Raw genomic sequence first — 15450 nt, forward strand, 5'->3', positions numbered from 1 at the left:
TGATACTGGATTCACAGTGAGTATACACTTTACTGTGTGTGTGTGTGTGTGAGTGTGTGTGTGTGTGTGTGTGTGTGTGTGTGTGTATCGGGAAGGCTGCAGAGCTGCATAAAGGGCTCTTTATTCGAGTCGGACAGGGAGAGGAAATCAGCTTTAGAAGTAAAAACAGAGGGAGCAAGAGAGAGATGGAGACCACAGGGCTGCACATCTGGAGTTATTACAAGGCTTCCTCCTGCTTGCCAAGAAAACGCCGACATTCCTGCCCTGGCTACAAAGACCGTGGAGCCTCAGCTCTCATCCAGCCCCACTCCTACACACATATCCATCACTCAAAAACCACATATGCACTCACATGTACCATAAGTAGAGATGCACATAGACTGGATGGGAAGGGAAGAACATGCAGACGCTTAATATGTCTCCACGTGAGCGCACAAACGCAGACATCCTCCCATCTGCCCACATACGCTTCCACTAAAAAAGTTCCCTCCGTCAGCAGCCAATCCCTCACTCCCTTTCTAAACTTTACAACGCACATGCCAAATGAATGTGTCTCACTTCCTGTTCACCTTTGACCTTCCACTTTCTCCCAAAAAGTCAGTGAAAAAAAAAAGAAAGAAAGAGGGGGGGGCAGACAGAGGGAAGGAGGGGAGAGAGGAAGGAGAAGAAGAAGAAGAGAGGAGAGAGGAAAGGAAAAATGGGGGGCCGGCGAGCTCCTCCTCCTTCTCCCTCCATATCTCCTCTCTCTCTCGTTCCTTTTTCTCCTTCTGTCTCTCGAAGGGGAAACTTGGTGGCCAGTCCTTTGCCACGTTGAGCCTCTAGCCGGTTCACCTTGCTCGCTATTAGAGCGCCTTTTTCTCTCTCTCTTTTTCTCTCCGCTCTGGGAAGCTTCGGAAGACAAATCCAAAAAAAAGACGCAGAGGTAGCATTTGAACACAATCTGTGAGGTTTTTGGCTCAACGGTGCGGCAGTGTTGAACGAAAGGACGTCAGGAGATGAAATGGCGGTAGCTAGCCAAGAAGGAGACGAAACAAGTGCCAAGCAAAAAAGAAGAGACTTCATTCAAGACAGTAAGATGTGAAGAAGAGAAAGGATGATCATCCAGTCACAGGTATTCCCTCCGCAAGGAGAAACTTCTTTCCGTATGTCATGTGTCAAGGAGACTAAATGTTAGAGTGTTTTAGTGGGAGGTGTTGGGTCAGACTTGGCTGAGACTTGGCGTGAGCTCATCTGACCACAACTATTCCCTGATCAGTTACTAACCAGGAACTAAGAGCACTGACAGCCTCATCTTATCAGTTTTTTTAAACAGTTTGTAAAACATCCTGGCCTTTATTTATTTATTTTTGGCCCGGGGGGTCAGCGGGGGCAGACAGAGTTTAGGTTGTGTAAATTTGAGCTAAATGGGGTATGACCTTGTGTGTATACATTAATGCTCGTCTCTGTATTTTTGTGTGTGAATGTTTTTTCACTAAACAAACCTAGAAAGGTTTTTTGCCAAGAAAATGGTACTTTTCCTCAATCTAATCATTTCTCGGTTGAAAAAGAACTTAATTGACAGTAATTGACAGTTTTGACCAATAATACCCCTGACATTTCACAGAAGGCTCCGATCAAATCATCAGATTTATTAAATGATTGTCACTGGTATTTGGTATAGCCAACGTTTTGGTTTCCTCCAGAGCTCGGTGAGGAATGCTGCTTCTCACAGGAGGGAATGTCGTTGAATCTACCAATCAGTGGCTATCACCTCTGTCTAACCTCTCCACCTCCCTGTTGGCCCCCCTTCATCCATCCCTCACACGCTGTTTCTCCTCCTGCTCGCTCAATCAGCCTAATCAGCACTTTGCAGGACTCAGACCGTGAGAGCAGGAGGAGCTGGACTCAAGAGTCTGATACTGGATTCACAGTGAGTATACACTTTACTGTGTATGTGTGTGTGTGTGTGTGTGTGTCTGACAGCGTCTTTGCCCTGAATGTGTGAGCATGGGTAAAAGCTTCTCCACAGCATCCTCCAGCCGCCCAGCCCGCCTGCCCAGTGTTCAGACTACCTGTTCAGGAAGTAGTGGTTGTACAGTAGTCTGCACATTGGTTAGGCTGGCCGGGGAAGCACGGGACGACTCAAAGACACTAAAAGAGAGAGAGAGAGCGAGAGAGAGAGAGAGAGAGAGAGAGAGACAACGTTCGAAAGGAGCATCCAGCAGACACGAGCACATCAGGCTGTGGGAACACGCAGCACCACCCCTCGTCCATCTGGACGAGGCCAGCGCAAGCCTAAATAAAGCATCCAAAGGCCCCACCACAGAGGCCTGGCCCTCGCCTGGCATGGATTTATGAAAGACGGATACATAAGTCCTAAAGTTTTTTTTAAACTAGTTGCTATAAAGAGAAATGAGATTATACTTTATTTTGCTTTGTATCGTTTTTTTGTATTGCTTGATTTGTCATTGACCTAAAAGTGAAATCTGATGAAGATGAAAAGATAAAAAAAATAAAGATGTTTGGATATCTATCTGACTCTGTTTCTATTTTTCTTTCTCAAGCAGATTAAAAAGCAATTAAAGGGTCACAAAAATTACACCTATGATAATACACAAAATGGGAAATTCTATATTGAACTACAGAATTATATAAATATATTTAAAAAAACACAAATAAATATAAGTGACATTCTCAACATATTGTTGTTTCTTTTTATACAAAACCAAAAGATCTAAAAACTGAGAACTGAAACCAGAAAAAGTTCAACCACACACACAAAAAATGAACACTTACCCAAAAAGATAACTAAAACACACAGTAAACCCCCAACATCACACTGCACTCTTGACCAAAATGTACAATTACGTCTCTGCCGTCCCTGCATCAACTTGTGGCTGCTTTACCTCAAATGACCATGTAATGTGCAGAGAGGCAGGAAGCCACCATAAAAAAAATAAAAAAAATGCTGAAAGAGCAGCCACTCTGTCATTGTCTGTTCGCCAGGCTTTGTATAGCTCTCCCAAAAAAAGACAGAAAATTGTTTGTGGCTTTAGTGTTTGTAGGTGACGTCATGTGAACCGTAACAAGTCTAGCAAGACCCCCTGTCTCATTTTCTATTATGTTTTCTTTTCTGCTTCTTCTTCGTCGGGGGCCGCAGTTTGACTCCCAGCCTGCGTGTCTCTGATAAAGTGAACCCACTGCGTATGCCGTTTTGAACCCCTTATCTGTCTAAAATACACAAAAGCAAAGTAGAGGGCAGACACATTCACACGGTGTCCCATCACAGAGCATCGTCTACAGGAATGAAAACCACAAACCAACCTGTTTCCATTTAGAGCCCTACCACCATGCACACAAGCTTTTTTTGAAATTTAGTCACTGCCCCGGGAACAAGCACACACCCACATATAAGTGCATGCACATACACAGCAAAAAAAGGCACGCACACACGCACAAGCACACACACACACAAACGTACAAGCGCACATACACACACACGCACAAGCACACACACACACAAACGTACAAGCACACACACACACACGCACAAGCACACACACACACTTACAAGCGCACACACACACACACACACACACACACACACACACACACACACACACACTATAGCAGGCTGCATGTTTCTGGTGAGTGCGTTTAAAGCAGCAGTCTGCTGTTTCCCCCCAGGATGTTTACAGCTGGGATCACCAGGCGAGTCTGGCTTTCTGGCAGCTTTACAGCAGGACCAGGGAAACCCGGGCAGACACACACACACCCAGGCAGACACACACACACACACACACACGCACACACACACACTAAGAGCCAAAAGGGCACCCAAAGAAAATAGATCCTACAACCACTAAAGGACAGAAAAGCCATTTATTCTGTTTGTGTGTCCGTGTGTTAATGTCAACGGGGAAAATATCTTTGTACACACGCATGTATAAATTTAAAATCTGATTCATACGAATATATGAATATCACTTGTGCTGAGAATCTATAACATCACATTGGTGTCTGTTTTTTTTTAAGTACATTTTTGTTTTCTTTTCAACCATTTTTTTTCTCCGTTTACTGTACATCTCGCTCCCTCTCTCTTTCTCCCTGCTTTGGGGAGGCTTTTAGCCTGATTCAAAGAATCGGCATGTCCTGTGGTAATACAGACCAGAAGGTTTCTAGAAACACACACACACACACACACACACACACACACACAAACACACACACACACACACACACACACACGCATACACATTCATGCACACTAACCAAAACATCCTGGCACCACTTGTTGGGTTGAAAGTTATTATTAGTGTCTAGGGGTGTGTGTGTGTGTGTGTGTGTGTGTGTGTGTGTGTGTGTCTGTGTGTGTGTTTGTATGTGTGTGTGTGTTTGTGTGTGCTTGTGTGTGCGCGCGTGTGTGTGTGTGTGTGTTGCCAGACTACAGCAAGGGTTTTCCCCATGACGAGAGGCAACCAATAAAACGGCACTGTGCTGTTTTGTCTCTTAGTATAAAGAAACATGTCAATGTGTTTGTATAAAGCTACAGAAAAAGATGCACAAAATCTGTTTTTCTCTGCAGGCAGTCATACGATTTTTTTAAACATTTTTTGTGCCATTAATCTTAACATAAAACTGTTTCCAGCTTTTTATCAACTGTGTGTATTTTGGCAAGTATCCACCCAGGTGCACATGTAAGTATAAGCCCTCATGAGTACTCTAACCTCTAGTGTGTGTGTGTGTGTGTGTGTGTGTGTGTGTGTGTGTGTGTGTGTGTGTGTGTGTGTGTGTGTGTGTGTGACTGGACTGTATAAAAATGTTCAACTTGGATAGGAAACATAATGGAAAGTTCCTTTTTTTTCTGTCTCATTTTCCTGTTCTTTTCTTTCTGCAGTGCTGTGGTACCCTTCAGCCGTGGCGCTGAGCTTCAACACCAGCACTGTGTGTTGGTTTTGGGTCTCTCCGCGCCCTCGTTTTTTTTCCATGTTCAAATAAATATACAGCACAAGCAGGGAGGGAGAGATGGAGGGAGGGGACAGAGTAGAACAAGAGGGTGACAAGGAAAGACTGAGACAGAAAGGGAATGGACAGATGGATGCGGGGAGATGAGGATGAAGAAGAGTTTGTTCTGGATTTTGGGATGAAGTTTTGAGAATGTATTAAGGAAACGATGGGAAAAAGGTAAGAAGGGAGGATATAAAAGTCCACACCAACCCTTTTTCCACCTCCTCCACCTCCTTGCCTTCCCCCTCTTCTCCCCACTTTCTCTCCCTTCACATGGTCCTTGTTACTCCTGCTGCTAACCAGCTAACAAGAGACACTCCTGTCTCCTCCCCTCGTCTCCCCTACAATTCAGTCCCTCTCTTACTCTGTGCCCCTTCTTTGAAATGAAGTAAGTTTATTAGAAGCAGCTTGTGTGTGTGTGTGTGTGTGTGTGTGTGTGTATGTGTGTGTGTGCGTGTGTGTGTGTGTGTGTGTGTAATTGGGAACAGGGCAGGGCAGGGGGCTCTGGTATGCACATGTGTATGCCAGCTTCGGTGTCTGACATACTGGGGGGTCCTGACTCTTTGGAAAGGACCTTCACACACACACACACACACACACACACACACACACACACACACACACACACACACACACACACACAGCCTTATGTCAGCGAGCTGAGCGGCTGTGGCTAAGGTCTGGAGACAGTGAGACTGTGGCTACCTCCTAATAGTTCTGCAAAGCATCATGGGACACCGCTTTGACCAGTCAGCCCAGTAACAAAGCATGTAGGGTCAAATCATGTCTGTGTGCAGAGGACAACCACTGAACTTGACCGATAGTCATATTTGCCGGTGGGATGAGCTGGAATGACTTTTGGACCAGAAACTGGAAAAGAAACTGGTGGAGAAAAAACACTGAAATAATTCTGCTGGTTTCTTAATTTGCTGGAAAATATGATACAAGTGCTGTTGTTACATTAGATGCATAGTTTTTGGGTGATGATGTCTAAAGGTTGTGCAGTAAAGACGCAGATACATTGCTCTTGCAGTAAAATGTCACGTCTCAGTGTACCACAAAGTATTAGTCAGATTACAAGATTACACAATAGTCATTGGAGTTTATTGGAATGAAAATCACTGGGTTGGAGTTATGATTGAAATTTCATTCCAAACATGTAATCCAATCAATCACACCGCTATAACCAATCCGGCTTTAGACTGAGGAAGGACCAATTACCTAATTACCTAATTAACATACAGACACAGAAATAAATAAATAGATGTAGATATAAATAAAATGTATAAATACATAAATAAATACATGAATAAATCCTGAAATGCAGAAATAAATAAATGTATGAATGAATAAATGGATAAATAAATAAATGTAGAAATACAAATATTTATGTATTTTAATTACTCATTTTGGCATTTATTTATTTATTTATACTTATGGCATTTTTTGTCCTTCATAAATAGAACCTGTTTGATACAGAAACTCCAACTCAGTGACGAGGCACTCTGCTGACCTATAGTGTAAATTTATCAGTCAGTCAGTCAGTCAGTCAGGGAAGGACATTCTCGATTATAGGGCTGGCCCTGCTGTTGTGGTCCAGAGGGCAATGACAACTTTATTTTTTCAACTGTAAAATGTCTCGCTAACATCATACTGTATACCTCAGCTACAACTCTTTAATAACTAAATCATAAAAGTTTTTATGCGATATATGTAAAGAAAAAAGGCAATATTTTGTTATCAGATTTTGAATCTTGGTATCAGCCTCAGAAATTCAGTCATGCTGTATTTGTATTCCAATAATCTATTATCCTGTCAAATGCTTTTTTTAAGACGTCACCTTTAATAATTAAATTGTAGTTTTGCCTGTAATTTGCTGCAGTCAATTCTGCAGAGTTTTTTCTTTTCCCTTTTTAGGCTGTTTTTTGTTTTCTTGCTAAATACCCACCCTCGTGCAACAAACTATTACGTGCGCTGTCACATTATTTTACCAATGTTTTGTGCTGCAATGTTTTTAGCAAACACAACAAAGCAGAGAAACACGGCCCACTTGTCAGTTCGAATGAAGCATTGAAGATTTGACAAGCAGGCCTTTGACAGATAAATCACACAAACAGGCATCAGAACAAAACATTTACAAATACAGTATAATAAAATAAACTCGAAGTATGCAAATACAGAAATCTAAATTCGTGTGTATGTGGGATCTCACCTCATCATCCTTGTACCAGGACAGAGACTCGGCGGTGAGGACAAACCAGTACTCCTTGGCCCCTCCCTTCATGATACCGATGTTGTTGATGGTCAGCCAGCCCTTCCTGATCACCTGAGAGAAAAACGGATGCACAGACAAAAGAAAAAGATTTTGAGTAACATCCAGCAGTCAAAAGTCACCCTCAACATCACATTTGTCAGCTTCTGTATGTATCACACATGCGTACCTAAACTAACATGTATGCGGCAGCACAGTAAAATGTAATGACACAGCTCCTAGTAGAGGCCACTGCCACAAACAACAGTAGGGTGACGCTCACCTACACAGCTAAACACACTCCTCCCACTCTTTTTTTTTCTCTCTCTCTCTTGTACTTCATTCTCGACACCATACAGAAACTATGGACACAAACAGTACGTGGTGCGTGAGTTATTTACCTTGAACCGATCGTTAACTCCTCTCTCAGGCTGAATGAAAATGTGGAGAGAACATTACAAAGCTACGCCAACGCAGGGCATTTAGTAAAGGCCAAATACACAAGGATGGTCAAGTACCAGCACATTATAGCTGGCTGCTGGGACGGCAGCAAGGGGGTCAGCAAGCAGGGTGGGAGCGAGGCTACATAAGGAGGCTAGAGCAAGAATCTCTCATGTCAAACCTTTTTTTTTTTAAACCATGCAGTGAAATACATGAGCCTGACCGTTTTATTCTGTATTGTATGTGCTTTTTGAATAGAAGTGGTGGGGTTGTTATACTTAGACTTTAAGCTGTTATATTTTTTTAATTGGTGAATCCTTGACATAAAATCAGGGAGCGTCTACAGAAGAAAACCAATGTTTATTCAACACCGTATAACAATGTCACAGCTATTCTGTAGCCCCAAGCCTATTTGTTTCTACTGAAGTTGATTATGTAAAACATAAAAACACACAGTATGTTTTCATTTTTAAAAAAGGCTTGATAATTTGTAGTTTTTAGCAATCTTTAATAGAAGTAAATAATGTATTTGTTGGGGACTATTTCCTGCTGCGGATTCGGTGCACTAGTGAGTACTTGCACCACCAGGATAGTGTATATGAGATAGACTCAAAATAAACTACAGTGTGTGTTCAATGGTAACAAAAGGGACATGTTGCCCAGAGCAACAGTGTGGCTCATCTCTGTGTTTTAACAGTTCCTGGATAATAATAGCGCTCTAAGGCACAGAGGGAAAAGTTACATCAGACTTTGGCTACACAGACAATACTTGTTACTACGATACATTCATAAAGAAAAACACAATATCACCAGACTTGTACTCTAAGGTTTTTCACTGCTGTACTGAGAGAAATAGTCAGATCAAAAGATAAAATTTATTTATTGTGGCATCATTACAAGTCAGGGCTGATTTTATTCATTAAGTCCAACATTGTAAATGTGTCTCCTAGAGCTTTACAGTCAGAACAACATACGACACCCTCTATCTTTAAACCCTCAGTCTGGGATATAGGAAAAACAATACGAATAAATAAAAACTCATATCAAATGGAAAAACTCTTTGTGTGTGCCTGGAGAGTTTGAGATCTAGACTTGAATCAAAGATAAAGTTTTGTGGATTTGAACAAAATTTAAACCCACCAGTGGCTCCAGCATGGTTTAAAAGGTTGCTCGAGAAGCAGTGGGGATTTCCATCTGCATATTTAAAGATGAGGCCAGAATTTGGAGTTTTAAAGGATCCTACAGTTCTCAGTACGGAGGCCAGGCGAGTGTTAAATCAGCTCAGTGCAGAACAGAAGCTGTGGGGGCTTAAAGGGTCAACTAGAGCCATTTATAAACAGGAAGTGAAGATCCCCAATATGTTTACAATGTGCCCCTAACCTCTGACCCCAATCTGGGTGGTTGTTATGACAATTGATTACTATGGAGGTCACATATGTCTGCCGTACTGCAGGCCCTCATTCTCCCTGGCCTTCTGCTACTACTAAACTGGGAAAAGGCAGGGAAAGAGACTAGGTCTAGTGATGTGTAAATAAATATGGTTGATTATTGTGTTCAGTAAAAGAAGAAAAGAATCTCTCTTCCTCTCGTCTTCACTTTTTCTCTTGTTTCAAGAGCACAACTAACTTTATCTTGTTCGAACTACTGCTGTTGAAGCCACAATAAGCAAACTGAACCTTTCTATAAGACTGAAAGATGCCTGTGACATTAGCACAGGAACATTATAACGGCGAAGTGAATCTCGATGTGTAGGATAGCATTTTACAGTACATTTGTCATCCTAAGTGTGTGTGTGTGTGTGTAAGTGTAAGTATGTGTGTCTGCAAGGTGGTCACAGCTGAAAAAGAGAGGAAAGGGAAGCAGCCAAGCATCCCCACCACAGCCACCTGCCCCTCTACTGGCAGTCAGTTGAAGCTCATTTCATACAAACACACACACACACAAAAACACACTCTCACACTCATGAACCCACTTTTAACCCAACACACATAAAAGACATAGTTAAAACATATACACGCACGAATGTAATCCCGACGTATGCAGAGCATAAAGAAATTGAGCAGATACGCATGACAGCCTAACTGCAGACATGCACACACTCAAACTTCAAACACACACACTCATACACACACACACACACACACACACTCACACACACACACTACTCACCATGATTTCATCCTGAAGAAGCAAAGCCACAGAAAGAAGGAAAAAGGGAAGAGACACAGCAAAAAGAGAAATCACTAGGAAGAAACAAGAGGCAACAAGATGATAAGAAAACAAAGAGCTGAAGAATAAAATTAAAATGTGTGAAAAGTAGAAGAGGATCTACAGTAAAAGCTTCAAAATGTAGAAAACAAATCATGCAAAAGCAGTTTTTTGTTCCATAAATCTTTAGCCATAATTATTACCTTTTGAGAAGGTTTTGTTTTATATATCCTGTTAGTGAAATTTTTGTGGAAAGTCGTGATTAGTGATTTGTTTTTGATGCAGATCCAGGAAATTTTTTAATTAAATTTTTTTTGCTATTTTCCCATGAAACACTGCACTCACATGAATGAAAACAGTCACGTTGTGCATGATTTAGATCGAGACCCAGATGGAGACTTAAATTTCAAACCATTTCCTATTATTAAAATGACAGATTTTGAGGATTGTGCAAACTTGGCACAGGTATTTGCTCTGTAAAAAATGCTTTGCTTTCTATTGATATTAATATTATGATTATTGTTGTTAAAGCTTTAAAGCGTGCATAGTATTTCACAACAGACCTCAGTTTGTGCTGACAGCACCATGACTTTAACCAAAAGGACAAGTTGTTTGAAGATTCGACAACTGTTGCCCATTACTGTTTGTAACATGGAAGAACTGTATTGTGTAGGATATGGACTGTTGCCCAGGGTAACAAGATACTGTATAGCTGTGCTACATTTAGCACGGACAAAACAGGGAGCTAAGTGCTACCAGAACAAAGCCTTGGGGAAAGGCTGCATGAGGCTCAGATGTCACGTTTCTGGCGGACGAAACACACATGGATGAATTCAGTGTGGACTCATGTTCCTGAGGATTAAAGTAACCTGAAGAAAATGACACAGCGCTGTACTGTAACCTGTGAATTAACAGCGAGAGTATACATTAAATATGTCCGTGTTTTTGTGATCAAAGTACCTGGTTGCCGGCTGCCTTCTTCTTGTTCATTTGGTTGATCCTCTGCTGAGCGCTGCACAAAGAAAACACATCAAGACTCACTGTGGTTTATCCTCAAACAGCACATGAACTGATGAAAATGGCAAATAAATAAATACAGTTGCCCATGTATTTATTGGGGGGGGAAGAGGGCAGTAACTCACTTGGCAAATCCAATAAAGTCCTCATGGTTGGTGTTCATGTAGGACAACTCGATGTCTATCAACAGCAGCACCTGAAAAGAGAGAGAGCTGTTAGCAGGTTTCCCATATGTTTCCAATTTATTGATAATATTTTAGAGAGAGATCCTCTCCGATGAATTGATTCATGGCTTGTCAAGAAATGTTGTTTTGGTTTTCAATTCGATGTGTGAGCTAATCATTTCTGTAACGCTGTCATCGAAATCTACTGTATGGTAGCAGCAAACTACACTTTGAAATGTATTCCACCTGAGATAAAGTCATTTTATTTTCATTTGTCTGATTCTCGTAATGTGTAGTATTTTCATCATTACTCAAAACAAACCAAATCCCCTCTGCACCACCACAAAACAACCTATGTAGTATTTGTGTGGTACCTGGTCCTTAGCACGGTTTTCTCTGTCCCTGATGTGCTGGGTGACGATTCTCTCCATCTCCTCTCTCAACATGGGATATTGAGCCAGCTGTGACCACAGAGAATAGTAGGTAGGTGGCAAAAAAAAAAACACAAAAAAAAAAAACATGCCAGCACACACACACTCTGTCACAAATCTACATCCCGGTTAACCACAGAATCACTCATCTCACTGAACCACAACTCACAGTTCCACCAATACAACAAAATGCTTTACAGAAACACAATCAAACATGTTATGTTGTGAGGAGTTTATCCCAGACTCAACTCTAGTCTCTGCACATCCTGACCAGCGGGGTGGATTCGTGTTGGACTGGATTTTATGCAAAAAAACGACTATTTTCTGCCAACATCGAACAAATGCAAAAGACTAGTGAAAAGTCTGTGATATTGCCACACAAAAAAAGAGACTAAACAATGTTCCTGGCAGAAAAGTTTCCCTTTTCCCAGCACACTGTGGGTCTTTTTCCATGAGCTCATTGCAAACCCACGAACGCAGACATTGGTGGGCCTCCAATGTGACACAAACACATTTGGAGAAGTGTGAGGGAAGAAGAAAAATCAAAACCAAAATCACAGCGCAAGACAGAAAAATATACACTGTTTTCTTGCAAGTTACAATGCATCTTTCATGTCCGTCAGATGGTTTTGGGAGTGAGTGGATATCAACAGGCCTCTTTCTGGTTCCCAAACTGATTTACTGCCTCCTGGTTTGGTCCAACTAGAGAGTAAAAAGACACCCATAAAAGAATAGATGCTTTGTAATAATGGGTCTCACTGTTAAGATGAATATCAGTCCAGTTCCTAGTATTAAAACTTGTGATGCATGGCCGGGGGAACTAGTGGCGAGAGAATAATGTTCTTATAGTGTTGACACGGCCTACTCTACCTCAGAATGACTTCTTGGCCCTTGCAATTCTCACTCCTCATGCCTTGACCTAACCAATCCAATCAGCGAAGGCATTAACCAATCAGAGGCAGTGTAGATTATTGATGGGTGTGAATGCTAATTTGCATTTAGGACCCAGTTCTTTTAGCATTATAGCATGTATATCCGCCGACAGTGACTAATATTTGTGCCAAACATATGTTTTAAATTGCTGCTAAATTTGTTATTTACAACTACCCGTAATAGCCTACATTATGAGATACTTAAAATATTTCATTGTTTTAAAATATTATCATGCCAGCAGATCTTGGTGTATGACATACTTGTGCATGTAATATTGACTGTTAGGGACAATCATTAACAAAGTTTGAAAAAGTTAACGCTTTTAAGTTTTGAATATGTTCAAGTTTTCAAAAAGTTAACATCTGGATCACATCAGGAAAGCTCAAGCACACTGTGTAAAAACTCCACATTCATTTTGTATGAGGATACATTTACAGCACTTGTTTCTAGTTTAACCTGTTAGAGGTACTGTCAAATAACTCCTTTGAGTTTTAGGAAAAGGTTTCAACTTGGTAAGCAGTGAGGACAGTGTCATACATGGCGGCCGTAATTAACAATGTCACCTTTGTCCCATTGTCAATAGAAACACTGTTAACTGACTGGATGAGGAGAACTTCATGGTTTTCGCACTTTGTAGATTCCATATCAATAATGGAAAACTGGGAAATCCATGAAAATAAAACAGTTACAAAACAAACCGAAACCAAAAAAAAAAAAAGGATGTAGGCGCTTAATATCAAGGCAACATAATTTATGCTACTGGAAAGATGCATTGCAACTCGAAGTCAGAAAAGGCTGTCACATATTCAGTGTCTTAAAAACTGACACAGAAACACAACACTGACAGGAGACAGAAATAATTTTTTTTACAAAAAAATAAGGCAGCAGGCAGAGACACTCACACTGATTCAGACTGACATGCAATGCAAAGGAGCAGGGAGATATGGAGGGATGGGAGAGGAAGAGGGCGGAGGGAGACTTCAAACTGACCCCTTTGTGGATTTTGCCAAACACTGTATTTTATCATACAGTATCTTTAAATACAGTATGTCTCTGAAAGTAAAATCAAGATAAAAATGTGACAGACAAGAGAAATCCAAAGGAGGTCACGCTCTATTTCGGTCATTTGCTTTGGGAGGAAGCAGCCGGTACAAAGGGTTAGAGGACGACAGGATGGAGAGGATGAAAGAAAGATAAAAGGAGAAATAAAGAAATGCTCGAAGTATACGTGAATTAGTCAGTGAGTGGAACTACACAATCAGTCACTCCACTAAACCATACTGACAAAGACAGAAATAAAAATACGATTTTAACCAAATTAAATCAAAGGATTTTTAGACATCATGAGGTCAAATATGGAAAAAATGATCTAACATGCAGTTTGTTAATTTGTCAATATAAAGCCAATAACTGACAGAAGACAAATGACAAATAAAGTTAAATTAAAATGCAGGTTATATGGTTACACTAGTTAGCTCTGTAGTAAGGACAGACCGATATCTGCTGGCTCAAGTCTTTCACCACATATTTTTGAGGACATATCATGTACTTGCTCTTTTCTGCTGGTTATACCTGCTTTTAGTGTGAACTACTGTAATTTTTCTAGTTTTATTTTATATGCAAATGTTAGGCATTTCTTCTGAGTCAGTTTACATAAATGAATTAATTTCGATACATTGATCATAGGCAGGGTGATGCCTGCACAGATGTAGGGATGGTGATGTCAGCCTGTACTGTGAAGACATTCAAGGTTCCCAGAGGATGAGGCTCATTGATTTTCTTGGTGGCATGATTTTTACTTTCAGGTTGACATTTGGCTTGATTTACTTGGTTAAACAATATCTTTTAGGGATGTATGAAAGGTAAAAAAAAAAAAAAAAAAAAAATCCTCACGACATTATGTATTAAAGTCAACATTGTAGTTTAGTTTTAGTTTTTAGTTTTTAAGGTGCAAACTTTACCAAACGTTAGCACTATTTTAAAATCTGATCATGGAGAGCAAACTTCAGCAAAAAATTGTCAGGGATGATTAGATTAAATTTGGCTCTATCAGCAAAAATAAATTGTTTTTACTACTGCTTTGATGGTAGATAGTTCACATTTGGTTGTAAATCATAGAGCCTATACTGCAAATCAACAAACATGCAGATCCACATTAACTAAGAAAATAATCATTGTCTCAACTGTGAAAATTTTAAAAAGATTTTTAAAGAAAATATTACATTTAATTCTATATCTAAATCTAAGTCACTGTCTTGTTGATTAACTGAGCTTTTTTTAAAATACTGCAATGAAGCAGTTCAAGTGTGGTTTTATTTTGAATCTCATACATCTGATATCAGGCCAGCCATCGGTCTACCCCTACCTGTGATTAACAGAGATAGTGAAAGTGGCTTCGTTCTCTTTAGCATTTTACCTTGTTACTACACTTTTGAATGGTGAAGGTGAGTTCGCTCACTACCATATCTATACACTTCAGTGTGGGCTCCTTCAGCTTTTGGATCTGCTTTTTCACTATGGCCTCAAAGGCCAGGTCAGGGGTGAACAGCCCCGTCCTGTAGGGATAGGCAGGCGGCACGGGAGAGAGGAGTAAAATAAAAAGAAAGAATAGAAAAAAGGCAGAGAAAGAGGAGTATAGTAAGAGGAGATAAAGGAATAGTTAGATGGAGGAAAGTGACAGGGTGAGACAAATAAAAACAAAAGGAGTGGAAAGATGTTGAAGGAAAGGGACAATAAACAGATGAGGCAGGTAAAAAAAATGGAGATGGAGAACAGAAGAAACAACAGATTGAAGTTTAAAAGACAAGGAGAGGTGCGATTTGGGGGGTGGGGGGTAAACAGCACAGAAGGAAGAAAATGCAAGTGAGACATTTGGTTTCCCCTGAAGCCATTCTAAAACAGGGCAGTGCTGGAGTCTCTCTCTATCAATCCAGAGCAAACAGTGAGGAAAGATAAGAGAAAGAGAAAGAAATAGAGAGAGCTCCCAGCCTGCACAACTCCACCAGCCAAAAACTCCAAG

The 15450-nt window shown here is 40.7% G+C and overlaps 1 protein-coding gene and 1 long non-coding RNA gene across 12 annotated transcripts in view; one reads left to right on the forward strand and one right to left on the reverse strand.

The window, feature by feature from the left end:
- The window catches only part of dnm1a (dynamin 1a), a 53971-nt gene that overhangs the window by 17891 nt on the left and 20630 nt on the right, over positions 1-15450 (reverse strand). For 6 of the 11 annotated variants that reach the window (XM_023419504.2, XM_023419506.2, XM_023419505.2 and 3 more), the window contains exons 11-16: positions 11442-11528; positions 11029-11099; positions 10847-10898; positions 9848-9859; positions 7639-7668; positions 7199-7312 (exon numbers count right to left, since the gene is read on the reverse strand). In XM_023419504.2, the coding sequence (XP_023275272.1) occupies positions 7199-7312; positions 7639-7668; positions 9848-9859; positions 10847-10898; positions 11029-11099; positions 11442-11528 (366 nt within the window). The remainder of the gene's footprint in view (positions 1-7198; positions 7313-7638; positions 7669-9847; positions 9860-10846; positions 10899-11028; positions 11100-11441; positions 11529-15450) is intronic. The other 5 variants (XM_087177464.1, XM_023419509.2, XM_023419507.2 and 2 more) reach the window with 2 other exon arrangements.
- Positions 714-2512, forward strand: LOC111664766 (uncharacterized). Its single transcript, XR_015438021.1, has 2 exons — positions 714-1111; positions 1683-2512. It is a non-coding gene; the product is annotated as an uncharacterized LOC111664766 (long non-coding RNA).

The sequence above is a fragment of the Seriola lalandi genome, unplaced genomic scaffold (assembly GCF_002814215.2).
Source record: "Seriola lalandi dorsalis isolate HSWRI2012SDOR001 ecotype SW California unplaced genomic scaffold, Sedor1 jcf7180002054606, whole genome shotgun sequence".
NCBI classification, from domain to species: Eukaryota; Metazoa; Chordata; class Actinopteri; order Carangiformes; family Carangidae; genus Seriola; species Seriola lalandi.